The sequence below is a fragment of the Camarhynchus parvulus genome, chromosome 2 (assembly GCF_901933205.1).
Source record: "Camarhynchus parvulus chromosome 2, STF_HiC, whole genome shotgun sequence".
Lineage (NCBI taxonomy): Eukaryota > Metazoa > Chordata > Aves > Passeriformes > Thraupidae > Camarhynchus > Camarhynchus parvulus.
This window is the reverse complement of record NC_044572.1, coordinates 32,725,880-32,753,214: the sequence shown is the minus strand read 5'-3', so window position 1 is coordinate 32,753,214 and position 27,335 is coordinate 32,725,880. Positions and strand designations below refer to the sequence as shown.

The following is a 27,335-nucleotide window of genomic DNA, read 5'->3' as shown; positions in this document are numbered from 1 at the left end:
GAAGATTTCTGTTGAAGACTTTTTCTTAAAAACATTTAAATATTCCTGGTGTGGATACCCTCTATTTGGTGTGCATGCAACTGCTGGTAGTGTCCTTAAAATTACCAGCAAGTTTCACTAGTTTTATTTAAGTCCTACCTCCTCAGTGGATATTTCCATAGCAATGTGCTTCAGTGCAACTTCCTCCCTTATTTCTCAAAATATGCTTTAGCAGACTCTTGCATTTGAAATGATCACACATTGCCACTCCCTGGAAAAACACATGATAGCTTATGAAACATGTGCTATTACTGGCCAGATTATTACAGGAGCTAGCAATTCTGCAGCTCACTGCTGATCCTAAAAAGAGATCTCCCGAGGATGTGTGGGTACTTTTTCTCAGGCAGGGGCTCTAAGAATGGAGCTTTATAAATTTCATTAGTTCATAAAATTTAAACTATCACAAACACAGGTACTTAGTTCCGTTCTGGCTATTTGTTCAAATTTCTGTAAGCAGGTGCAACCCCAGAATGAAGATGTTTTATCATTGAATCAATAAGGATGTCACCTGGGGAAATCAGGAAGGGGTAATGGATTAAAATCAGCTGAAATTCATTGGAAGGTTTGGATGCTGCACGTACCTAAATGGAAGAAATGGATCTACTTTGCTGCTATCTTTCACCCAGGACTGTTCATTTTAAGACATTAAGCTTTCACCTTCCCTTTGTTCTGAAGCCAGGGTGTTAGCCCATTAAGGTCTGGTGATGTGACATTTGTAACTTTACCCTCAGCCTCAAATGCTCTCTGTTCAAACCACAAGGGAAGGTACCCAGCCAGTGGCATGGTTCACTTGAAAAAGATTTATTTGGTATTTATTATCGTGGAAAAACTACTCTTTTGGTTTTTGCAGACTCATCTGTTTCTCAGTGGATCACTCCTTTTGCATCATAAACAACCAAGTTTTTTCATTGTAGTGTTTTCAGACGGCTGAGATACTGTGACAGCGCCCAGGATTTCACACTGCGGTTCACCAACCTGCCCCGGCTCCACTGACCACACTTCTCATTTTCCATAGTGCTGCCGTTCAAGGTCCCTGGACTGGAGACCTTGGGAGCTCCCGTTCGGTGCACGGCGGCTTGACAAGGCCCGCAGTGCCAACCCAGAGGTGCAAACTCGCAGCCAAAATCACGGCAGCGCTGGTGCTTCCAGCGGACTTGGCACCGGCCCCGTGCACTTCTGAGCACGGGCGAGCCGAGCCGGGCTAGAGAGGCTGTCACAAAGATGCCCTTACCACTCGTGTCCTAGAACATCGCTGTCACGCAACTACCTAGAGAGAAAGACACCTGCCAGTGTTATCTGCCAGTGTGCAGCCATACAAAACAGTCTGTCCCATCCCAGTGGGAAATATCCACTCAAGGGCTGCCCCGCACGACACCTGCCGCGGGGTGCCTGTGCCGGGCCACCGCCCCACGCAGAGGGACACCTGCAGCGCTTCGTTCCAACCCTCACGGCAGGACGGTCAGCGCCCGAGGGAGCTCGAGCAGATGGGCGGGATGGCGAGGGAGGCAGAAGCCGCCCCGAGGCTTCGCGGAGGATTGCCCTGCGCTGGGCGGCCGCTCCGCGCCTCAACATGGCGGAGGCGCCCCGGGCGCGGCTCCCGCCCGCACGGCCCGGGCACCCGGGCGGGGCCTGCGCTCCCCCGCCGCGCCCGCCCGGCACGGAGCCCCCGCTGCTGCGGGACCTGCTCGCTGAGCTTCGCCCGCGGCACCTCGCCTGGGGCGCGGCGGGCTCGACACGCCCCGCGGGCGGAGTGCGCCGCATCCCCGGTAGCGGCGGCGGGGAGCGCCGGGAATGCCGTGAGTACGGGAGCGGGCCCGGGGCGGTGGCGCGGCCCGGCCCGGCCCTGCCCGCCTCCCCCGGCCGCTGCCACTCCACCCTTCCGCGGCGTACGAGCAGCGGCTGCGGCCTCCCTGCCGCGCCCCGCTGTCCGCCCGCCCCGCGAGGAGCGGAATGGCTGCAGTGCCCGTGCGGGGCTCCGAGGTGTGGCACGGCGGGGCCATGCTCCCCTGCCCGGGCCGCTCCCGGAGAGGCGGGCGGGGCCCAGCGCCGGGGCAGCGCGGGGCCTTCCCTCTGCCCTGGCAGCCCGCAGGACGGCGCCCACGGCCGGGGAAAGGTGCCACATCCCTCCGGGGTGCCCGAGGCTGCGGCACCGGTGTTTGCAGGCACGTGCTGCAGAGTCATCGAGGAGCAAACAGAGGGCTTCAGCCAGGGCTAAAACATTTTGGAGGTGTTTTTGGGGACTACGTGCATTCAAAACTTGTAATGCATTGTGTGGGCAGCCCTGCTAGACTTTGCGTTTTAGCTCTTATGGGTGCTTTTTTTTTTCATTTTAATTGTCTAGAGAGGAGGTGAAGGTAACTCTCATGTTCTTTTATAAAACATATACCGTGCATGTCGTCATTTCCATGCTCCCGTTCCCTTCAGATACAGACTCATACTCCTTTAGGATTCCAAGGCCATTACCACTCCTACGCAGTGGTTAATGCCTAACAGCCCTTCTAAAGCTAAGGCTTTAGTCTTCAAAAAGCTTTCTCTCTGGCTTTCAGACATTGCATTTCCTTACAACTTGGATCTTAGGTTAAATGCAAAAAAAAAAAGTATTTTATGTGAAATATACAGAATGTAAGAAATATCAGGCAACTGTTTGCTTTTTTTGTATTGACAAAGGCAAACAGCAATTGCTCATTAAATGTTGCTTTGGATTTAATGTTCCACTATGCTGAGTTAGGGAGCTGTAAAGCAAAGAAGCAGGGATGAGATTTGTTTGTTTAGGTAAATGGTGAAATTGGTTTCATTGTCTTCATTTGTTCTCATTCTTGCCATTAAATAATCTTCCTGCAGTCCAGGTTCAGGCTAATTTTAGATTTTTTGGTAGGCAAGGAAAGTACTTCTTCCTTTTCTCTTTCATGCCTAGCTATCAATCTGCAAGAGTGAATTCACTCTGACGGGCATTTCCTACCAGCTTGATACCGTCCCTTTTATTTCTGTCAAAGCAAGCACAGCTCTATTCAAATTTGCAGGGGAAGAAACTCCCAAGGCAGAACTTTTTTTAAGCTGGGTCTGTAACTGCTCCCTGTCCATTGGTTAAGGATGCCAACTCCCTGATGTTTGGGGGCATAATTGCTCTGTGTCTTTGTTCTGGGAAGAAGTGAAGCAAGGTGTTTGGGGGCATTGTCAAATTTGTGTTAAAGGTGCTACATCCAAAGATAAACAGGAATTTGGATAGCATATTCTTGATTTGCAGGTACATCTACACCAGCAAAATATGCTCCCTGCAAAGACATTACCAGCACAGCAAAGTGTGGGAGACATTGCCATTATTTTGAGCGTGAAAACTGCCCCATCTCTCCTGCCTGGTGAGTCTTGCTAGTCCTCAGAAGCACTCTGACCTCTTCCCTGGATGTTCCTTCTGCTGGTCAAGAGTGTTGATGGGGACTGAAGGCAAAAACACTGTGAACTGGAAGTTTTACAGACTGGTGCAGTGGTTTGTCCCATGAGATTTAGTGAGTTTGTAAGAATGCTAAATATTAGGACCTGGTTTTGCAATTTGTTTTATGATAAACTCAGAAATTGGTGGCCTTTTAATTTTTTTTTTCCCCAGAGACTATGCATATATGAGCTGGCTATGTAGCAAGGGGATCAGGGTGGGTGAGCTGTCATGTAAAATATAAAAATGTTTGTAGAAGGTTATGCTGGGCAAAGGCAGCTAATGCAGGCAGTGAGAATTTTTTGGTGGTCCCCTACATAACAAATCAGTCACTATCTGGCTGTTTGCAAAATACAGACTCCTGTAAAAGAAGTCCTGTGGATAAAGGAAACTAGTTTTGGTTTGAAGTTTTCTTTGGGCTTTTTTCCTTTTCTGCTGCAGTGGATCTGCACTGCTTTATTCTGTTAAAAGTGTTCTCACTGAGATTAAAACCAGGGAGATTAAGGAGGAGACTAAGAATGTAAAAAATCAGTCTGAGTTCAGTTTAAGAAGAGAAGGTCAGAGAGCAAGAAGTCACTGGAAATATTCCCAGTGTCCACACCTCAGGTTGTGCTGCAGGGTTTGCTGCAGTTGCAGTGAAAGCTCCAGAAGACTCTTCAGTAAAATGCTATGTGACTTAGACATTGCTCAAATCCTTCTGATGCAGGTATTGTTTTCCAAACACATTTTATTTGTAACACAGACTAGCCTGTAGATGATTCATGAGGAGGTCAGTACCTCATCATGAATTGGTAAATACTGTGTGGAATATCTGAAATGGGACTTGGGAAAAACTAATGAAAAGGTTAAGTTTGCTTCTGCAAAAAGGCTTTTTTTGCCAGTAATAAAATAGGGAGCCTGTGGTCCAAGCACTAATAATCTGTATTCAGGTTTTTGTCTTCTGTCAATAATCTTGAGTGCTCGCTGCAATATCAGTTTTTGTTTGAAGTCTGTCCTGCCTTACTCAAGTCTGTGTTTGTAAATGAGAAATCTAAGATCTGTGTGGAGCAAGACAGGTAATTAATCATGGAAGTGCGAATACCCAGATGAGACATCTTATGATCTTAGTTGAACTTTCCAGTCAATGTCAGCTGGGGAACTTAAAGGAATGCTGCTGGATTTAAAAAAAAAATATTTAACTCTGGAAATACCATTAACTCAGATAACACAGAGTTGAAAAACTAGAAAGATTCTTCAAAAATATCAAATATTAATTTATTTGAATTGTTTGTTTGGCACCTGTGAATGGTTGTTTTTACCATTTATTCTGTGACTTCAGCCGGTCTCCCTTACTGGAAGACATTCTTTGTAAATACAGTAAAATACATTCCCAGGGATAAGGAAAACCTTACCTTATAAGAGATGCTGGTAATTTTTAATTAAATCATTGCAAAGCAACAGTAAGATAATGTATGTAGTTGTGTAGGGGATGTGCATAACAGTTGTGAATTACAGTTGCAAATAATGTATGTTCAATTTAGCTGTAGTTAGCAAATGAAAAATAGAAAATTGGAAAACATTGAAGGTAAAAAGGAGTTAATAAATAAAAAAATTAATTGGAACTTTCCAGGGGTGTAGTTCAGAAACAAAATTTAGTAACAAAGATGCCAGCTCACGTATTTGGTGCTTTTTATAGAACAGTTGTTATTATCCATCCATGTGTTTACTCCCTATTAAAAAGATCAAGATAATTTGTGTGAGTAATACCTAATTGCCTTATGTGGAGTAAGTTTTATGTTAGGTAATAAAAGAAGGATCCTGTAGGGAGGCAGAAATCCTCTGCCATTGCCCCAGTGCTCTCCTCATCACAGCTGGTCTCTACGGGATGCTCATTAGTAGATGCTTTTTCATAGAATTTCAGGTAAGCTGTGTAAGTTTTTCCTCCCTGACAGATTAGTAACCTGTGAATGTTCCTCTTAACTAGAAGTCTTTTATTAGTTACTCAGAAAACTTGCAATGGGACAAGTAATTGGAACTCCTTCCCAGCTTGGAGTTGAGAAGATAGGGTGAAAACACCATGGTGTTCCTTTGTTAATACCAATTCTGTGAAGGACTTCTTAAAAGGACAATGTAAATATTTATACTTTCCAGCTGTAGTTGTTTGAAAACAGATGCATTCTTTCAGGCTTTAAGTGATTTCCCACGATGTTTGCAAAAGCAACGAAGAATTTTGTGAGAGAAACTGACAGTGGAGGTGACCTGATCCCTGTCTCCCACTTGAACGCCTCAGACAAGCTGCAGCTTTTGAGCTTAGTTACGAAGAGGAGGAAATTCTGGTGCTGGCAGAAGCCCAAGTATCATTTCTTGACAGTCACCCTGAGTGATGTGCTTACTGAAGACAAACCAATAAAACCAGGTAAAACCATACTTGGGCAGCACTATTAGTGCAGATAAAAACTGTACAATCCCTAACCTGTTTTGTTATTATTCTCAATTATGTTATTAGAGGGCTCCTTTTGGAGGAATGCTCTGAAGGAATCCTCCATCCATGGGAACGAGATGGATGGATCTTTTCTCACTTGACCATTCATGTAACTAAAACTGGTAGTAATAAATGTTGGTTAAAAAAAGAAGAAAGTTTTGCCTGGGTAGAGTATTAAATTAAGGGCTGAATGTTGTCAGGCTATATTGTCCTACTGTTTAATAACAGTAGCTGTCTTGCAGCTACAGGAATATCCCTAGAATATTATAGGGGGCTGTATGTCATAGTAGTGTGAAACTGTACTGTGCTTCCAGTCAAAAGCAGTGAATAAACAGTGTCTTGTTGGTGTTAGTAGCCCGAGGAATGCTTCTAGGCCAGGCCAGGTGAGTTTTACCACCCATTCTGTTTGTCTCACACAGACTGTTAAAAAAGATTGACCCTTGTACTTTTTTCTTCATCCAACTATAGCAGTCCCACCCATGTTTTAAGATTTATGAGATGATAGCCCATATTTCTGGACATGTTATAATTCCATACAGTAAAATAGATAACTCCCTAACCTAAGATCTTAATTGTAGCTGGCTTGGAAATATAGCTGATTCTGGGTCAGCTCTCTGATTTTTAGGTATATAAAATTCAGAGTTGTTTTAAACCACTTAGATTTTTGCATTGGTTTTCAGTAAACTTTGGGACAGCCCTATGATGAGATGTGTCAAAATAATGCCAAAATACTAGCACTGTTGTACAAGCAGGTCTGCTTTGTAGTTTTCTTTGTAGCTGAAATAAATTTCAATCATTCTTTATAAATATTTCATAGTGTCCGAGTTCAGCACTTCAGTCAACTTATGTTTTCCTAAAATGGCAAAATACTAAAGATAGTAGGGCAAAGATGATGAAAACATGAAGAGAGCAGATGCAAGAGTTGCAGAGATGTAAATTTTATTATTTACCTCTTCATACTGTTCCTTGCCATTGCTAACTTGTCATATTTTCTGTAAGTATCTGTTCCTCCAATCACTTAAGGACAGTTTCAGCACTTCTCTTCACAGAAATTACTGTTATTACTTTCCTAGTGATTGTGGAGTCTGACTTTGCAAAATACATGGGGAAGTTTGAAGATTTTGTTCAAGGAAGTATTGAAACATCATTTGTGAAGTTCAGCCTGGGAGCTGGAGGGAAAGGTTATGTGGAAAACCAGTCCTCATTTGGAAACCTGAGGAAGCAGGAGGTTGACTTGCAGCAGCTTATGAAAGATGTCAAGGACAGGTATGTTTCTAATATGAATGTTATAGTGGCCAAGAGAGATTACTGAGCTGAAAAGAGTTGGGCCAGCTGTGGTCACCCACCAATTAATTTTGTAGTGTTGCCACAGTTTGAAAATTATTTTTATTGTAAGCTTTCATAGTCATGACAAATCATATATCATATAAATCATATCATATTCATGACAAATCATATATCATGACATATCATATATACAAAAATGAAATTCTCCATATTTTGAAATCTTGTTAGTCAGACTTTTCTCTTTCTTGTTTTAAAAACATCTCTTCTGTTATTTCATTTTGCATTTTTGCATGAATTACTGCCTGGGACAAGAGCCAAATCCTCCCTTCTTTGGGGGACTGTACTGAGGTAACAATCTGGAAAAAAAAATTTGTTCTCTATGTTACTGGGGCATTGAATATGGAAATTGAATTCAGAACTGCTAATGTTTTGTAAACAGGCTTTGTAATTTCATGTGTGTGAGTGACCATATTAGAAAGTGAGATTATTTGAAGTTAAAGGAATAGCAAAGGTGAGCAAGCATAGTCAAGGCATATTCTACTAGCTGAACAAAATATAGATATGTTGCTTCCTGTTATACACTGTATTAACTGAGGGGAACCATGTTCTTTATTTTCCAAGATATGCAACACTTCCTTGCTTCCTGTCCTACTCTGAAATGGGATCTATTTAATGTTGCAATGGGAGTGTCATGGACCAAAGCCTGTTTGGCAACCAGCTGACAAGTCAGGGGTCTGCTCTCTATTGCAGGTCGAGGCTCAGTGGGAGATGAGGGTGCTTTGTTCGTGACAGCATTGTACTCTAGATCTGTAGCAGGGGCTGTAATGAATTTAAATAGCCTTTGCTGATGCTCTGAAGATAAAGATGATAGGTTTTTGCTATCAGTGCCAAAGTTGTCAGAAGCAATGTAAATTTGCTTTAGATACACTGATGTTCTAGAAATAATCAATTCTCCATTTTTATGGGAACAAATGGCGGGTGTTCCTTTTATTGTGAGTGTTCACAAGTCAACAAATTTATTCTAATAAGGCACCTTGCTCTCTTTGTACTAAATGCCTTATTAAAAGCAGAAAATACTGGGCTAAATGTGTGTACCAAGCCTGTAAAATTAATCTGCATCTAATACCAAGACAATAGTATCAGTCAAGATTTAGTCTTGTTTGTAGCACTAAGTACTATGGAGAAACAAACTACAGTAACTTTGATTTAGGATCAGTAAGCTTTTACTTGAAGTTACCTACTCTGTTCACAAAAAGAATCCTCCCACAGCAAATCAGCACATCTTGGAGTTACAATCCTTTATATAACTAAATACTCAGAAATATGTTACCTTCTTTTGAGTGTTGAAAATCAGTAGCTCTACACTGATCTGTGTGTGACTGTTAACTGAAGTTGATGTGTGTGCCACTTTATGCAAGGCAGTAGATCTTAGTTCATAAAAAAGATTGCTCATAGCTTATTAAAGCTTATGATGCACAGTGTATAATTGGAACTGAGGCAAGTCTGCCTTCTGCCTGGTCACTGAAAATTAAGAGAATAGCAGAATTTTTATTTTTTTCTCCAATGTAATGCAGAGGCTCACTGGAAATTGTTGGCAATGCCTTACAGATGAAATTCTACTTACTCGTTCATAAATATTCTATGATTTATGATTGATTGTGTCTGAGCTTCAAACTTTCATCTCGTTCATGAGTATTGTGTGAAATTCAGGAGTGCTGATGCCTACAAGTTAGTGATTTTTGGATGCAAAACATTACAGTACTTACAAGAGCATGTTTACCTGTCAGGCCTTGTAAAATGCAAGGCAGCAAACTGTTCTTGAAGTCATTTAACGACACGTGGTGCTTGTGCTTGTTTGATCAATCATTGTTTCATTTAATATTTCTACATATATAACCTAACTAAGTTGCATTTTTAAAATGTTCTTCTATTAGGCTGATTAAGACAAAGCTCCATATTAGTAGCAATAAACTCTGAAAAGTCAAAGCTGATGAGCCTTTTAAAATAAGTTACGTGAGTCTTCAGAGTTGAGCAGGCTGAAAGTGCTCAGTGGCAGCAAATCAGTTTCCTGTCACTTCTTAGGTGAACCTTCTGAAGGAGAATCCTACTGATCTTTTAATTAGATTCCAGATGCTGCATTAGCTCCTTTTTCTGAAAAAGGGTGAAAGCTGAAGGATGTGGGCTGAGATGCTTCCTCGTTTGCAGAAGCAATGACATTGTAAATGCAGAACTCAATAATTAACATAATAAGCAATACCTAAAGTTAAACAAGAGTTTTAGGTACACAAACTTGGTATATTTGCCTTTACATTATTTTTGATTTTGTATTACATAGTGCTTGCTAGTTCACAGAGCACTGTAACATGCTGATACATGATTTGGGGCAGAGTCCTGTGCCTTTATCTCAATTGGTTTGTTATGGATTTAAGATATTATATTCCATCTTCTATTTTAAGGCTTTCAGTACTGCCATAAGGTCCTCTTAGAGAAGTTGATGAAGTATGGGCTGGATGAGCCACTTTTCAGTGTGCCCAGAGACAGAGCAGAAAGCAGTAGGCACAATCTGAGACAGGATGCTCTGTCTGAACATGAGGAGACTCTTTTTTACTGTGAGGGTGGCTGAGCACAGGTTGCCTGAGGAGGTTGTGGAGTGCCCCACCTTGGAGACGTGATCCTGGGCAGACTGCTCTAGGTGGCCCTGCTAAAGCAGGGAGGCTAGAGCAGATGACTGTCCAACCTCGACCATTCTGTCTTCTTCCCAACCTCAACCATTCTTCTTCTTCCCTCCAGTAAAAAGATTTATGAGGATATTATAATCTCTGTACTTCTCATATATTAACAAATTTGCTTGTTTGTTTTTTACCATTTCACTAAAAGTCATGGAAGGTGATTGAATGAGAAGTTCTGAGAGGACAGTGATAGCAGTCAGTCAGCTCACATCTGCTGCAGAAAAAATTGCCTGTCACACTTGCATGATTTTGTGTGAATGATTCCTAACTCTGTGATTAGCATGTTAGGAAAAGAGTTGTGTTTTTAACAGCATGCTCTGGCATGCCTGAAAGATACTTTCATACTGTTGCATATTGCATTTTAGTTGAATTAGTGAAATTGCATGGTATTGTCCATCCTGAGACAAAAATAAATGTCTGTTCTTAATCTGAGTACAGTGGAAATTCAGACCATTTTGTGATTTATTGTTTAAAACTCCTTGAGCATTTATGAGCAAGATGAGAAAACCATTCAGTTTCCTACCTAAGCTGCTACATGAGATAATATGAAGTCACAAAGTGTTGTGAGACAGGATTGAATAAAAGCAATTGTGTGTGCCTGTGATTTAAAAAATAAGGAGCATGTCAAATAGAAAATAGAGAAACTACCTTGCAGTCTGAGATGTCTCTGTTATTCTTAGGGAAGATGTTCTGTGAAGTACGTGTCAGGTTATTCTGTAGGGAAAATAGTGAAATGCTATCAATAAGCTGACTATTGCAGATGCTGTGTTCTGTAAGAAGTAGGTCAGAGAGGTTATATTTGAAGTGGATTAACAAAATAAATATGCATCTGTGCTTGGTGGAAAATGGCAGAGTGAGATTTTAGTCTCTGACACTCATCTCTATTAGAGCAGGAACAAAGCTGGGTGAAGGCTCTCACTTGCAACAAGCACTATTTTTGTATGGAAGACATCAGACTCTACTGCACATTATAAATGAAGTGGAGAAGAAGCTGTGAGCATGAGCTGGCTGTGTCTCTGCAGCTGGGAGAGGAGGTGTATTGAGGTGACATTGCCCAGTACAGGACTGAAAAGGTTTTTTACTTATAAGTAGTTTGGACCAGTGAAGATTTGTGCAGAGAGGCAGCAGTGCTGATTTCAATGTAAGGATGGAGAGTACTCACAACAATACCCAATTCCTACAATACTCTTGGTATTTGTAGGAAATTGACAAGTACCTTGCTTTGAGAGGATTTGTGGGTGGGGTACTGAGACAGGCAGGATTTGGTGGAAAATGTCCTATGGCCTCTCCTTTGTGGGAAATTAGGTCAAATTCCGTGCTTAAAGGAAAGACCCTCGGTCTCAGCAGTGGGGTTTAGAGCAGGCTCATGCTCTCTACTTTAGCTGTGAGAGCCTGCTATGTTGCCAGGTGTTGTCTGTTTTTTCTTGTCTTTACTTGGTTTCTACTTTTTTCTGACTCCAGTCTGCCACAAATTGCCTTTGTGTCTCTGTTGTCTACTGCTTTCCTAACTTGAGAAGAAAAATACTGAATGAAGGTGAAAGAAGTCTTTGCATTATAGGAGAATAGAAGTGTTTAATCTAGTTAAACACTGAGTGAGACCAAAACTCAAAGAAATTATTTTATTTACATGTTTGGCCTGTAAAGCTTCCAGCATAGTAAATCATTGACCTCAGGAAGGTTGTTTAGGCAGAACAAATAATCAAGCAAAACCCCTAATTTGTATTTTTAAAATAATTTTTATTTATACAGACTTGTACTCTGTGTGTTGATAATGGGACTTGGCAGAGCAACATCTCATTATATTTTCTATAGTGTTATTTTTGAGTGCTTCAGCTCAGCTCCTTGGGGTGGGAATGGCAATGGTGACGTAGTACAAATGGCACAGGGTTGGTGGGGGCTCTTGTACAGTACAGAGTGAAAGAAATGGTAAGAGCTGTGGTTGTAGAACAGAAATAAAAGCTCTGAAACATGACCTGTAAAATAATCAATGCAATTTATGTGCCTTGCATGCATATATTCTCAGGGATTTAACTCAGCCATATTGTGTTACTCAGATATTTTCTTATATTCAGTGTTATGCTGGCAAGTAAGTTTAGTTCTTGCAAAAATACAGTCATAGACTCAGCAGCCATTGCCCTGCAATACTTGAAGCCCTGATCTGATTATCAAACTTTAACCCTGTTGTGGATTGCTCTTGATGACTGTTTTCAGTGGTAATTTAGATAAGATACTTGCTTACCTCGTGTCATCATCTCCTGTTTGAGTTGCTGAGGAGAGCAGAATATTTTGTCTTCAAGAGGCTGTGCCCCAGTAATAACTCACGACGTGCCCACATGCAACCCCAGAGCTCTGTTTTATGATGGAAAGTTCAGTGCCAGAAGTCTAGAGGAGAGCACTTAACTGTGCTGTCCTCAAAGAAAAGGTTTCTGTTGCTGTGGGCAAGGCTGTGTGTTTGAAAGCTCTGAATTTGGAGCTCACTAAACTTACTGGGCAGAGGAGAACAGTTCTGACAGCTTTACAATGGGACACATCCCACTGAAGTCATTTGAGCCTTGGGGTTGTGACAGTGGCTGGCACACATTCAGCTCTGTGCAGGGGATCCCAGGTCACCTCTGGGCACTGCCTGGGGAGTGCTGCTGCAGCAGAGAGCTCTGTGTCCCTGTGTGTCCCTGTCACTCCATAGCCCTCAGTGCAGCAGCAGCTCCCCCAGCGTTGCCTCCAGGATTTGTTCACTGCCCCTCTCTGCAAGTTAACATCTTCTGACTCCTCTGCTCTGCCACTGTGCTGCTGCTTCTGCATCTGGGCCTCAAAGCCAGGAGTGTGACAGGGTCTGAGCCAGTCCTGCCTCAGGCAGAATACTGTAGAAGCAGGTGGAAGAAAAAGTCTCTTGAATTTGTTTGGTAATTCATTTGCATAGGTCATACTCTCGAGGCTTCTTCAATTAACGCTTACTCAGAAATAGCAAATCTTTATTTAATAGGTGTTTTTCTACCTTTGTTTGAGGGGCTTTTTGCCTGTAAATTTTGGAGATATCCAGCAAGTCTGTCATCCTCTTAAACAGTCAAAAGATATACGCGAAAGCAAATGACAAATTGTTTTTGTGCTTCTTCATTGTGATTTTTCCCCTGTAGCTCCCTAGGTCAGATGTTAAAACTGCAAGTTCTTAGTGCATTCATTTGTATTTTCAGGATGCTTAGCACACCACTTTAGAAACATAAATAATTATTGTGAAGTGTATGATAGGCTTGATAGACTGTAACTAATGGCTCTGGTTTGGCAGACACTTCTGAGAATGGTGAGGTTTGTGGTTACTTGATGTTTCTTGAATTTTTGCTTAATCCAAAGGTTCATTGCATTCCAAGCATAAAGCATGACTTTGCACCAAATGAAAAAAGGTTATATTAATAATCTCCGGAATGTTTGGGGCTGCTGTATTGCTTCAGAGTATTTTCTTTCCCTTGTCTAAACAATCAACTTTAAGGTTTTCAGACAGTTCATTCCAACTGATTGAACTTTCATATAAGCATGTAACTCTCCAAAGATCAAAAATTGCCTGAGGATATTTTTAATTCAATAAAAACCCCAGCTGACTTCAGACTTATACAGACTGCATAAATTCAGAGCTCCAGAATCTAATAAATCTGAAACTTTTTAATTAAAAGTGGAGATATCTCGATTTAAATGAATTGGAGTCAGACATGTCTTTCTGTCACATTTTTGGGAAATTGCCATTTAGATCCATGAATAGCCATTTACAGTAAAAGGGAGGAGAAAAGACTGAATAATTTGAGTCTGGGATAGCAGTACTTTAATCTTCCAACAGTTTTGCTAGATTACCTGTTCATAAAAAATATAACATCTCATATGAGGACCTCCAGTGAATATTTTGCAAAAGTATAATATAATTGACACATTTTAATCAATTAAATACAATCAAGAAATTGCTTTAACTGTTACCAGAAAGTCTGTTAACACCCCAAAAGAGAAGGTAGTAGATTTTGTAACATTTTTGTAGGAAATAAACCTCCTGTATTGTTTCTGGGAGTTCACTTTCTGTTTTCTGCTCATTCTAAGAAGAACCTAATGTTAGAATTATTTCCAGCAGCATTTAAACAGATGCTGAATTGTGCTGTGGAGTAGGGTTTATTAAATTGGTGCCTGAGCTAGAGTTTTGAGCTTCCCCCCACAGTTAGTTTTTCTTTTGACTGTGACAGTCCTGGTCACCAATTTTAAATTTTGTGTCTATACCAATGAATAACGCAGGATTTTGAAGCAGGTGGGTAATCCCCAGTCTCAAAATCAATGAAATCTTCTGCTTTCTCCTTCAGTCCTTTGAAATGCTCAGTCACTGCTGATCCCACTCAGCCTGGGGTTTAGGTGAGCACTGAAACAGGTCCATAGCAAGCAGTGGGTGTTGGCACTGAGGCATTGCTGTCCTTGTGTCCCCAAGCCAGCACCCCCTGCCATGGCAGTGGCAATGTCAGTGCGAGCTCACAGTAGGAGAGGCTTCAGTCTAGTGTCCAAGAGCCTGACTGGTTGGTTTTGTATTACCCAGGAAACTCAAAGTTGCCTTTGCTTCCCTCCTGCTTTTTTCTTTGCTTAGAAAGTATCCGGACAGCTTCCATTTTTGCTCAGAGTAGGGAATCAAGAATTCAATGTATATTCAATATGTATGTGAGGATTTACTGTGGAAAACAGATATTTACTGCTGCCAAATAACAAAAGAGGACATCATAATTTTGAGGAGGCTGCTCATATGGAAACCATTGTCATTTTTGCAATAAAAGCTTCTTCAAGCAATTAAGAAAATATGGTTGGTTTTGATTTTTCTGGGGTTTTTTCACAATTATAGTATTGTTAATGGTGTATTTTTCTTTTCCAGGACAATAGATCTGAACAGTAGTTTACTGCAACAGGTTATAGAAAGAAAACGTGAAGTGTTGTGCATCTTGAGAGAAAAGATAATCACAACTCAGAAGTGTACAATATCTGAACATATCCAGACAGAAGAAAAAGTCAGTGGTATGATGGGATGCACTGCAAAAACAATAAAGGTAAAAGTTCCTAAAAATCTGCAAGGATCAGAACATTTGCACATTATCTGAGAAGAAATGATTTCTCCAAATGGACTTCAGAGTATTTTTCTTGCTTTCCTAATACGGTGAACAAACTGCAGTGCTTGGTTGTGAAAATTCCGTATGGTAAAATGTTTTTTCCATTGCCTTTCTGGCAAAAGGTGCCATATTTTTGTGTGAGCCTGGAATGTAGTTTCCATCGATAGTATCAAATTGTGATTCCATTTCTCTGTAGATTCCTGCCTACAGCGGAATATGAAGCAAACCTAAAACAGTTCATTGCAATTGAATAGCAGAATGCATTGCTGAATCACATTTATTTGAAAAGCCGAGTAATCATTCATCACAAATGGTTGCAGTGTCTGCTGAGTTTTCATATTTATTGGGAAACTATTTGTTTTTGATCGTGGGAGTAGAGATTAACTTCATTATGAGGCTATCTGAAAAATTGCCTGTGAATTGAGAAGGAATTACTGAAGTCAAAACATGCTCATTCGCTGCAAGTTGGTTTTTTTTTTAAAGCTGGAAATCACTTCTGTGTACAGTGTGTCTCCAGTTGTACGAATCTGGGAATTACAGAGTTACAACCCCCTTTGCAAGTGCCCCCTTCCTGGTGCCAGCCTCCAGCTGGGCAAAAGAAATGTCACAGTAGAATTGGGCAAGGCAGGGGTGGATGCCCATTTCCTAGTGACATGGGGCTTCACGTGTGGCAAAAGCTACACCTAGAGCTCAACTTTGTGCTAGGACCGGGTAACTGAGAGTGTGAGAGCTGCTCTTGGTGCTGTGTTTCTACCTCATTCTTTTCTTAGATGCCAGATATAAGGTGTAACACTTTGATGAGACATCATGAAGAATAAAGGATATTCTCCCTCTGTAGTTTTCACCTTAATTACATGTTTAAGCTATGCAGCAGCTGAATCAGATAAATGGTGAATAAATCTGTCTTACAGGTTTCAGTAAGTGAGAATGGAAGTCTGATGAAGGATTCTAGCGTGATCCTTGAAATTCCTCCTGCAACCACTATTGCCTACGGTGTAATTGAACTGTTCATAAAGCACAATGGTCAGTTTGGTAAGTGAAAAACTCTTTTTTTGTGGCACACAGTTCATCTGTGGACAAAGCTGTTTGTCAGACAGTGATTTTTGTGTTTCCCTGTGCATGAAGGTGATTGTGTTGTATGGTGTCCTTTGCCTTGATAGTTATTTGTGCTAGAAATGCAGATTTATTAAGTTTAAAACTTTGATATAGTAATGCTTTTTCAGTGGCTTGAATACACTGTAAACTCAGGATGACTTAGGTTTCAGGGAACCACAGGAGATATGTAGCTCCAGCCTCTGCTTAAGGCAAGGCCAACTTTTGAACTTTGATCTAAGTTCAGTTAGATCAGATTGCTCATATCCTTATCTATTATAAAGTTTTGATTTATCTTCAGAGACAGAGATTCCATCACTCCTCTGGGCAGCCTGTTACCATGTTTGACCACCGTGGTAGTGAAGTTATTTCCCTCAGTATCTGCTGTTTGCTGGATAGCTCCAGTCTGTGAATGGGGGGCTTGTTCTCAAGAGTCCAAAACTGGACATAGCACTCTGAATGCACTTTCCCAAATTGAAAATTCAGTTCCATCAATCCACCAGCTACAGTCTTGTCACTACAACCCAGTATGCAGCTGTTCTGGTTTAGGGCAAATTTGGGAGCAAACTTCAATAACTGCAAGGGCAAGCTACTGATCCTCTCGGATTTATTGTCCATGTCTTTCACTGCAATTTTGCTTCCAGCCAGCTGGCCCTTGGTCTGGGCTATTCCCTTTGCCTGTTGCAGAGAGTGACCTGAATGTAAATCAGCTATCAACCAGGAATGTTTAGGCAACAGTCATGTTAAAAACAGAATCGTACATTCGGGACTGGAATTTAAACTTTTCTAGCTTACACTTTCATTTAAAGATTGCCCTCAGAGTGGTTGCAGAAATGCCGTTGTCGTGTTGTCTGGTCATGCTTTACTTATGTCAAGTCGAATATTTTTCAGGTTAAAAAAATGTTGAAATTGGCTTTGGGGGGAGTTGTATCTCTGCTCTGCACAATCACTTGCGCTTTTCTTTCTTGTCTATCCTCATTTAAACTCATGGACCTAAAGGAGGTTTCAGAGGATGTTATGCAAGGAGGAATAAAATCAGATAGTAGAGGTGGAAGATGGGAAGGACTGATGTGGAGAGAAACAGGAGATACATTGAAGAAATAATTGGAGTAGAGTTGAGATTTGAATCCAGGATGTGCTTTACTTGGATGAGAAATGCCGAAGATTAGTTCTCCATCATATTCCTTCTGATATAAAGGAAGTCTGTAGGCTCAAGAATAGAAGTAAATATTATGTAACCTGTAAAAAGTTTCTGAAAAGTGGAATTGCTCTGATGTAGCCTGAACACAGAGATAGTAGCAGAGGATGTTGACGTCATGGTTATAATGGAGCTGTAATTCAGAGTAATGAGGTGCAATTAAGGCTGTCTGACTGCATAGGTATATAACTGATAGCCTACTTAGATGATTTCTACATGAAATTATGATGTCCTGCTAGCTAAGAATACATGGGTCTTGTTAATGATCTTTATTTCTCTGCTCTTTTTCCACTTCTGCTGCTTTTTCCACTTTTTTTCCATATTTAATATTAACATATTTTAAGCTTCAAAGCCAGTTTGTTTCATGTTTTATCTTAAACAATCTACATCCTGCCTCTTTTCTTTTTTGAATGTGCTATTTTCCCTTGCTGGAATTCATTGAGAAGGTAAAGGAGAGGAACTGACAACAAAATTAGGGCTTTGCCAGCGAGAGTAAGTATGGTGGAGCCTAAACTTCAACTTGTTAATGTCTGAGCAGCAGGGATCAGTGTCTGTTTATGGGAATAGAGATAGCCTTTGAAGTTAAATCCAAGGACTAATGTAGTCCTTTCTCGTGAGACTGAAAGTGACCAATAGCAGGTGTAACCTAATGGGATTCTCTTGACAGATAGTTATGGAGTAAGATGCATGTAAGCTTTTTATTGTCGCTTTTTCTTTTCCACTGCCAGTACTTGAGTTATTCTGTTGGGAAGAATGGTATATATTTCTTGTAAATGTTTTGACTAATGCAACTGGACATATTTGGATATTTTTATAAATAAAATAAATTCTAAAAGAATAAGAAGGATCTAATACTTTTCTGATCCATTTACCATTGTGCTTTCTTGTAATCATTCTGTTTGATTTCGACAGGCTAGTTCTTCACTCCATGTAAAAGCTGTTTCTGCTTAAGGCTTTGCAGTTTTGTGTCTCCAAAGTTGCGCTGAAGTGCCTCTTGTTCTTGCTTTACAAATCAGGGGATCTAAAAGCACCCAGCTGATTTGTTTTGTTCTGTTCATGGCTATATGCGTGTGGTTTGCTTTTTTAAATGTCTTTAAATTAAGCAGTCCCAATATATCCACTTTTCCACATAAAGGAGTCTCTTTGATTGTTTTTGTTGATCATATCTGGTTTTCTTGAATTTTTGTTAACATTTCTGAGTAACTAACAAGCTCTAACTACACTGTTGGATGTTTGTCATTGATGAATGTAATAGAATTCAATACAGAATATATTAACTGTCTTCTTAATACAGAATTTTGAGTCCTGTGTTTTCCTGTGAATTGAGTTCTACTAAAGATTAAACAACATCATCTGAAAAGTTCTATTCCCCTTATTAGCATAATTTTGCCTCAGGAGGGGAGGCAGTGTATTAGCACAGTTTTCCTCCTCAGGGTTCATGTGAAAGCCTTGTTCTTTTCAATGACAGTAACATGAATGAGTTGGCCTTGTGGTGCCTCAGCTGCTGTCCACAGTCTTGTTGCTTTGGGAAGTTCTCAGCTTGTGTTAATCGCTTTCTGCTTCTCTGTAGCTCCTTCTTCTCCGTGAAGGGTTATGCAAGCATAAAGGTCTGTCATCTTTCTTTCTCTATGGGCAGGGATTTCTTTGTCTGCTTTCCCTTTGAAAAAGCTTTTTGCTGATGGAGTGCTCTCCATGCTTTCTCATCTGCTTTGAATGTCCTTAATTTAGTAAGACAGACTCTTAAAACTGCAGAAAGGTTATATTTAGGTTTTGTTCCTGGTACATCTGAGCACTGTGCTTGATTAGTTACATTTTTTTCGTTTTGCTGTCAGGTATTACTTTAAAATTGAGTTTCTCTTGCTAGCCTACCTGTGTTCTCCTCAGACCCACTGCAGAGTGCCATAGGTACACGTTCAAATCTTGCATTTGAGCCAATAAAAAATGATCAGAATCTGCACAGGGCTTTGACTGTATTCTGCATCTTTAGGGCACGGTGTTGGGCACATGAGCCCAGAATTTGATACTCCAGATTTCTCAGCATAACTCTTACAAAGGGTCCTTGTACCTTCCAGGAAGCCCTTAACTTCTGGCTGGGGGCACTGGGATGGCAGGATAAAGAGAGTCCTGTTTGGGTGAGTTTGGCCAGTGCTTGTCACAAAGATGAGGCAGAAAGGGTAATCCAGCCAGGGTGTGTTATTTCCTCTGTGATGTTACTGAAGAGAGACAGTTATTGCAGAGCGATTCTGTGAAACATCCCTGGGTGATGTCCTCTAGAGACTCTCAGAAGTCTCCTGTTGTCCACTTACCTGGAGGGCTTGAGAATGGACCTGTGGCTTGGCTGAGAAAGAGGAGTGTGTCAGTGCCATGACCAACAGAAGCTCTGTGAAGGACTCTCAAGAGTTTTTACAGATCTCAGAGAGTACTTTCATGTGTCACCTTCATGAGTGGATCCCCTTGCCTGCATTACAGCGTGTGTCTTAGAGGTAGAAAAAGTACAGACTGGGGAATGAGAAGCTGGAGAGCAATGCCATGGAAAGGGACCTGGGGGTCCTGGGCAGGGCAGGGTGAATCTGAGCCAGCAGTGCCCTGGCAGTCAGGAGGGCCAACCCTGTCCTGAGGAGAGTCAGGCACAGCATGGCCAGCCAGGCAAGGGAGGGGATTGTCCCACTCTGCTCTGAGCTGGGGCAGCCTCACCTTGAGTGCTGGGGGCAGGTTTGGGTGCCACAATGTAAAAAAACTCCTAGAGAGTACCCATGGGAGGGCAGTGAAGATGGTGAAAGGCCTTGAGGGGAAGCTGTATGAGGAGCAGCTGAGGTCACTTGGGCTGATCAGCCAAGTGCCCTGAAGGGACACTTCAGGGCACTTGGCTGATCAGAGAAGAGGAGGCTGAGGGGAGACCTCAGTGCAGTTACACAGTTACAGCAACAAGAAATGGCCTGAAGCTGACTCGGGAGGTTTAGGTTGGATATCAGGAAAAGGTTCTTTACCCAGAGAGTGGTTGGACACTGCAATGGGCTCCCCAGAGAAGTGTTCACAGCACAAACCTGACAGAGTTCAAGAAGCATTTGGACAACACTCTCAGGCACATGGTGTGAGTCTTGGGGATGGTGCTATGTGGGACCAGGAGTTGGATGTGAGGATCTTTGAGGGCCCCTTCCAACTCAGCTTATTCTGTGATTCTGTGAAAACATACAAGAATTCCTACCTGCATCTCCTGTCTGCAGCATTCTGGTTTACAGTGTCAGCAGGAAGTTTTCATGTTATTTTCTGTCTACATTAATTTAGTTCACAGGAGCTGGTGTCATGTTCTGTAGGAGGCAGCTGCGCCACAGGTCTTGTCTGTACACACTGTACCACACATCAGGGCTGCAGGAATGCTCAATAATTCACATGCACAGCAACCACTGGCATTCTCTCCATCTGGAAGAGACAACACATGGAGAAATGACGTGCGAGAACACTAGAAAAGACAAGCTATCATCTCATTCAGTAATTGCTCATCTATTTTTTATTAATTATTGTTTTTGATTGAATTTCTAATTACAGAGTTCTGTCTGCTAGATGAACAGCAAGGAGGTTTTGAAAAAGAAAGTACAGAAGGCTCAGCTTCTCCCCATTCGGTTCAATTCAGAGATGCTTCGTTCCTCTATCAGCCAGATGCTGTTGATAATGAGATGTACTCTGGGGCTAAAAACCTCGTTCCCAGTGATGCTTCTATAACTATATTGAAACAAGGTATTACCAGAAATGCTTTGCATGATTATATTACAGTGCATTAAATAACCTGATAGGCAGAAATAATCTGGTACAATAGCAAGTAAGAAATCTTGTTAGTTCATTTTAATAGCTCTTATCAGGAACTCTTGGGGGAATGCACTGAAAGAATATAAAAAAATCAGTTTGCAGTGAGTGTATGCAGTGGACTCTTTCTGTAAAGATTCTGAATCCATCTGTCATAAAGATCATCTTAAAAAGTCAGATGGCTCTTTTGCATTCCAGATAACCTCTGAAAATAGTTTCTCTTTATTTGAAAAATACTCTCAGTAAAGCTTCTCTGTTGCAGGTTAAGTCTCAGAAATAGACATCTCCCTTGCCTTCACTTAGCATCATTATTTTCTGAGAAGCATTGTAACTGAGAAAATCAAAATGTGGTTTAAATGGAGATTTGCAAATTGGTATAATGGCCCAGGTACAAGTTTTTATTGTAGGAATGTGGAAAGAAGAGGCAGGAATGTTACTGGTGGAACGGAATGGAAAAAGGGAAAACCAGTCAAGGTCTCAGAACACACTGTGCTTTTCCTCAGTTCTTGGTGGAGTTCTTACAGCTGGTTCTCCTGATGAGTTTCCCCCTTGATAAATAAACAATATGTAAAAAACACTTGTGAAAGAATGGTATGCCACTATTCTGTTTTTTGTTTTAGTTTGACAGACCTATTTGCTTTTCTTGCTTAAAAGTCTCGGAGATTTCTTTAAATAATTTAACCTCCGCTGTCTCTTGGAAAATGAAAAAGCTAAAAAAATTGTTTTTACTAAAGAATTTGGAAGTACATATCATTTTCTGTTATTTGTATAGACAAATTCATACCATTGCATCAGATAAACAAAATACCTGCCTGTGGCTGGGCTTTTTCTTTTCCCCAGTGAAGTAATTTTTTAGTTAAAAAGGACATCTTTAAACAGAGCGTGTTTCTTGACTGGAGTGACATGAAGGAAAATTTCTTTTAAACAAATTTGAGAACACTTGTATGCCCACATTTTTGGAATGTGGAAAAAAGAGCCATTCCAACCTTCCAGTTGGCATTATTGATTTGAAAGCTTCATTTTTTTTAGCAACATGGTAATTTTATGTCACAGAAGATTTAATTTCAGTATCATAGTTGAATTGTGAGAAAATGAATGCAGAGCATTCCCTTGTACTTAATGAGTACTCTTCATTCTGCCATATAAATGAACATTCTCTGGAGATAGACTTCAAAGTGGAAGACTTAGGATGTAGTTAGTTTGTTAACATTAAAGTATTGAATTTCAAAATACTAGAAATACTAAACACCAAAATGTTGATTCTTGGTAGCTGTTCTTCTTTCTTGATGTTTGCATTGAGGTTTCATTGGCTCCTTAGGAAATAAAATCAGATCTGTTCAAACCTTGCATTATAACTTGTGCTGGTGGAAATCAGGATGTGAGGGTTGTCAAGGTGTGGTGACAAATGAGCTTGTGAAACACATAGCAAAATGTTACCTGGTTTTACTGGCATTTGTGTAGAAATATTTAGTTTTATTTTCCCCTGCTTTCTTGGGAAAGATCTGTCACGGTTGAAGACCCAGTTCCAGCCCTTTGTGAAGCTTCCTGAAGACAAGCAAAGAGCTTTATATAAAACCCTTTGTGAGCTCTTGCTCCATGAAGAAATGGTGACTGCCCTGGGGGACATGGTAAGATGAAGAACCTTTGGATTTCTTCCTAAAAGTAATTTCAGAATAGTACTAGCATTCTCTTTTGCGTGGATTTTTCTCTTTTCAAGAAGTTTTGCTTATTCTTTTGCTTTCAGTTCGATGATATCTGCACAGGAGACAAGCCAGATCTGGAGGAGTTAAAACTTGAAGAACAAAGAGACCTCCTTGACTTCTTGCAGCTCTTAGGGTGCAGTTTAAAGAGTGAGCTGTTGCAGAAATATCAGCCTCAGGATGAAGAACTTTTCTCAGCTGCTCACCTTCTTATCAGTGCTATATCTGGTATGTTGTGAAAAGCCCTTTTAAAAATTTTATTTTCCTTTTAGAAGCTCCCTCCATGTTAAAGCTTTTATGGCTTTCTTTGAGCAGTTGGTGAGCTGCATGAACATAAATTTTTCTGTTCCTTTTTTATGAGTTTGGTATACTATGCTTAGCATTCCTGGCTGTGAATTAAATTCAGCCCTCAATCACTGACAGATTTTGTGTGTAAATTGTACATTCCCCCAAGACTGCTCAACTTTGCTTCTGCTGAGTGTGAGCATTTGCAGTTTGGCAAGCTAATTTCTGTACTTATTGCATGCCAGAGTCCTTCCTGCCTAAAGGCTGAGAATTACAAATTAGGTGTTGTCTCCCGTGTAACAGTGTATATTGTTCAAGTGCAAACTAAATTTAGCAAAAATGACTTTAACACAGAGACACTGCAATTAGAGGGCTGTGTTGCAGCTGCTGAAACAGGAGATTAAACATAAATGTCAAACAAATGCCATCCTCACAATCTAGTTGGCACCACAGTGTTAATTAAAACCTACCTGCAAAGTCCAAGACAGACTTCCCTGGATTTTTCTCTTCTGTCTTGTATATAAAGAATTTCCTGACATTAAGATAACGAAGGATAACAGTGTAAATTGTGGCACCGTGCAGCAGAATGTCAGTGTGCATCCATATATGCACAGGACCCAGGTGGGAGAGCTTAACTCATTTGTGGAGAGAGAAGAGAAATAGAAAACAGAAACCTGCTGATGTGGTATCAATTGTCAGATGCCATTAACAGCAGGGCACAGTTAATTGAGTGTGTTGCATTATTACCTGACTTCGGACATAATGTCTGCTGCTAAAGTCCAGACATAAGTGTAGCTGGATCTAGATTCAAAAGCTGTTTTATGCTTGTTGCTTGTGGTAGGAATTACAGCCTTTTTGTTACAGAGTTGAAGGGTACCACAGGGATCAGCTAGTCCCTCTCCCAGCATTGAGGCAGTCTCAGCTATGCCATTCCTCTCAAATTGGGCTTTGCAGAAGTTAGCATCACCTATGGATTTGGGAGCATAGGTTCTTGGTTTATTCAAGGCTTAAGTCATTCATCCAGCCTCCAGACTCAGAGTTAAATGCTGAGGAGATACTTAGGGAGAGGCAAGGTGATGGGGAGGAAACCTCCTTTCCTACAAATGTCTTTTCTCAAGGACAGAGATAGTCAGACCCTCTGCCCATCCCATTCTGTTCTGCTGGCAGGAAGGGGCTGGATCAGCCTCTTCCAAACATCCAGCTGAGGAGGACCTGTTAGCTCCCTGATGAAGTGCCTATTCCAGCAGCCAGCCTGGTGCAGGGTTCACTGGAAATGACCTTTGTCTGTGCATGTGTCCTCCACAGAGCTGCCTGATGACACCCTTGTCCTGCTGCGTGCCTGCTGCGATCTTCAGGTTGTTCCAGCCTTGTGCTGTTTGGTGAGTAATGGAGATGAGATGTACCCATGGGCACAGCAGCAGGAGTGGCTGTGTCCTCAGCCATATTTCTCCCCAGTAAAGGAGGAGATGTCAAGCTCCAGTGGGAATTTCAGCTGTAGGCAGTGCTTAGCCAAGGTCAGAATCTGATGTGGCAAATGCAGCACGTAATTTACTGCACGTGGATATCTAACCTCTGAACATTGCTGTGTTTGGGAGATTTCATGGTTTGGGAGCAAAAGAAAATTGTGACTTAAACTCTGGTTTTCTTTTTCTAATAGTCTCACTGTTTTAAAGTCTCAGTAGCAGTAATCATCTCTCCTTGGGAAACAAATTTCGCTTTGATAGCAACAGTGCTTGAGCCTTGGCAAACCCTGAAGTCTCAAAACTCTGAGGCCATTTATTGTAACTGCTGAAGGAATGGTGCAGGGCATTGGAGTAATGGAGCACCTCTCCTGTGAGGAAAGAGTAAGAGAATTGGATTTGTTTAGCCTGGAGAAGAGAAGGCTTCAGGGTGACCTAATTGCAGCCTCCCAGTACCTGAAGGAAACTTACAAAAAAAATGGAGACTTTTTACAAGAGCATGTAGTGGCAGGACAAGAAGGACTGGATTCAGACTGAAGGAGGGTAGGTTTAGATGGGAAGAAATTCTTTACTATGAAAGTGGTGAGGCACTGGAACAGGTTGCCCAGGGCAGTTGTGGATGCCCCAGCCCTGGAAGTGTTAAAGGCCAGGTTGGATGGGGCTTTGAATAACTTGGTCTAGTGAAAAGCGTCCTTGCCTGTGGCAGGGGGATTGGAACTTAATGATCTTTTAAGATCCCTTCCAACCCAAAACATTCTCTGATTCTGTGATTTTTCTAAGCTTTTTAAAGTCACTTAGAAAAACAATAGTAAAATCCTTTAAATATGTAGGAGCAAGGGGAGTTCTTCTGTTTGCTCAGAGTGATAGGTTAGTGTGATGTGCAGTGAGAGAAGTAGAACTCAGGGAATGACAAGTAGGAGAGATGTTTCCCCTTAAAGTGTGCCATGGAGCTTTGGTTGTGGATCAGTACGTTGTACTTGTCAGGGCTAATAGCAAAGGGAATCTTGACCTTTTGCTGCTGCCTTGTCAGCTCTCCTGTGGTTTTATATGAAACTGAGCTGTGCAGTGGCAGGAACAGCAGTGCCTGGAAAATGTTTTAATGTCTCTGTCTTTTGCTGTCTCTCATGAATGCAGCCTAACGTCGCTTCAGCTGATGGCACTGTGGCACTGAGCAGTCCTTTGGTGGCCACTCTGGCTGACAGAGGAAGATTTGAGGTCGTGCAAAGGCTGTTTGCTTCATCAAACATTAATCTGGAAATGACAGAGTCTTCTGTAAGAGCTGTAACTATGAAAGAACCGAGATTCTTCCCACTTGTTCTTTATGTTGCACTGTATGGATTTCATGCTTTAGGTGGGAATGTATAGGAGCTGTACTGAGTATCCAGTTTTTGCTGTAGCCTGTTGCTTCTTTTGTAGCTCTGTAATTTTGGTGTGTTTGGGATCAGCAGTAGAGCTGTTCTGTTGGTACTTAAGGCAGCACAGCCAGGAATTAGGGTGACCAGGGGACTCTGCAGTTTCAGTGAAAAATACATAAATAAGGGATGAAGGGGAGAAATTAAAAAAGAGAGCCATGGGAGAGAAACTGAACATAGCCGCTCTGGTAGGTGTCAGATCTGCAGGGCAGTGAAAGCCTGATTGCTTGCATTAATATGCATGGGAGAAAGCAGCAAAGTACAAACTGCTTTTTGTAAGCAAGCAAACAGGCAGCCCCTGGAAACCCAGGTTCTGCAATGCAGCAGCTGCTTTTCTCCTTAAGCCTGGGTGTGCAGAATGCCTTCACTCTGGAGCAAGTGCAATGGAGGGCTCTTAAAAGGTACTCGATTAGATTCTCTTATTAATTATTGTTTGGCTTTTACGGATATGAACTGCACACTGCAGGAAATAACAAAGCCTCTTTTTCAACCACCAAGATCCACTTTAGGGATTCATACCTCTGTACAGCATTCTCTTTTCTGGTATGTTTTTACTTGTCTTAGCAAGTTTCAGCTGCATTCTGAACTTTGGCATGGCAATGCCTTCTGGTATGTGCACATGAAGGGTCCCTGGTGCACACCACAGAAATGATCATTTTACCCATATGACATTTTCAATGCAGATATTTTGCTTGTTTCTTTGACTAACAGAAAAGTATTAGTAAAGCACTATGTGCTTGAACTATTTTGTCTGTTTTTTCATCATAATTTTTTATAATCATGGATGGAACAGAAATGCAGCGGAGATCACTGTAAATGTGGGCTTGGGAAGATGTTCCAAGTAGGTGGAGTATCAGTTGAGATGGCTGAGAGACAAACAAGCAGGCACCAGTGTGGGGGTGATCAGTAACCAGGCCCTGCAGCGTAGCTGGTGGGTAAGAGTTCTGCTCACTTTCCTGCTCTATTCTCACAAGGCCTTGAGCAGATTGTCTAAGCCTTTAAAAAGTCACGCCAGTTCAGTGTTCCTTGAGGACACGGACTTTGCAGAAAAGCACCATGGTGCTTTTCCACTGCCTGAGAGTTCAGGATAGCTCTGCACGCTGGGACGTGGGCGTTTCTGCAGCTCATCTGTTCAGTGAAGCTGATGGTGTTGCCTGAACTTTGTGCTGGTGTAGAAGATCCTTGAGGAGCTGAAGCATGGAACTCTGCTTCTGGGAGCTGTGTGTAAGTGGGACAGTTGTCTTTTACCTATCACTACTAAAAGTTGCCTCTGTAATGAGTTTACAAAAACTTTCTATTAAATGCTATGTCAAAACAATAGAATAACTTA

General features: G+C 41.5%; 1 protein-coding gene across 1 annotated transcript; it reads left to right on the top strand.

The window, feature by feature from the left end:
- Window positions 1-1,668: 1,668 nt before the first annotated feature.
- Window positions 1,669-27,335, top strand: GSDME (gasdermin E). The gene is made up of 11 exons (XM_030944016.1): window positions 1,669-1,835; window positions 3,284-3,395; window positions 5,631-5,861; window positions 7,001-7,193; window positions 14,826-14,997; window positions 15,969-16,089; window positions 20,894-21,082; window positions 22,649-22,776; window positions 22,893-23,076; window positions 24,439-24,512; window positions 25,728-27,335. Exons 3-11 carry the CDS (start codon window positions 5,651-5,653, stop codon window positions 25,956-25,958), a joined length of 1,503 nt encoding a protein of 500 aa, XP_030799876.1. The 5' UTR covers window positions 1,669-1,835; window positions 3,284-3,395; window positions 5,631-5,650; the 3' UTR covers window positions 25,959-27,335.

Coding starts and splice junctions, on each gene's coding strand:
- GSDME (XM_030944016.1), top strand. CDS start 5,651: ATGTTTGCAAAAGCAACGAAGAATTTTGTGAGAGAAACTGACAGTGGA. Junction 7,194..14,825: donor ATGAAAGATGTCAAGGACAG/GTATGTTTCTAA, acceptor TTTCTTTTCCAG/GACAATAGATCTGAACAGTA. Junction 16,090..20,893: donor AAAGCACAATGGTCAGTTTG/GTAAGTGAAAAA, acceptor TTCTAATTACAG/AGTTCTGTCTGCTAGATGAA.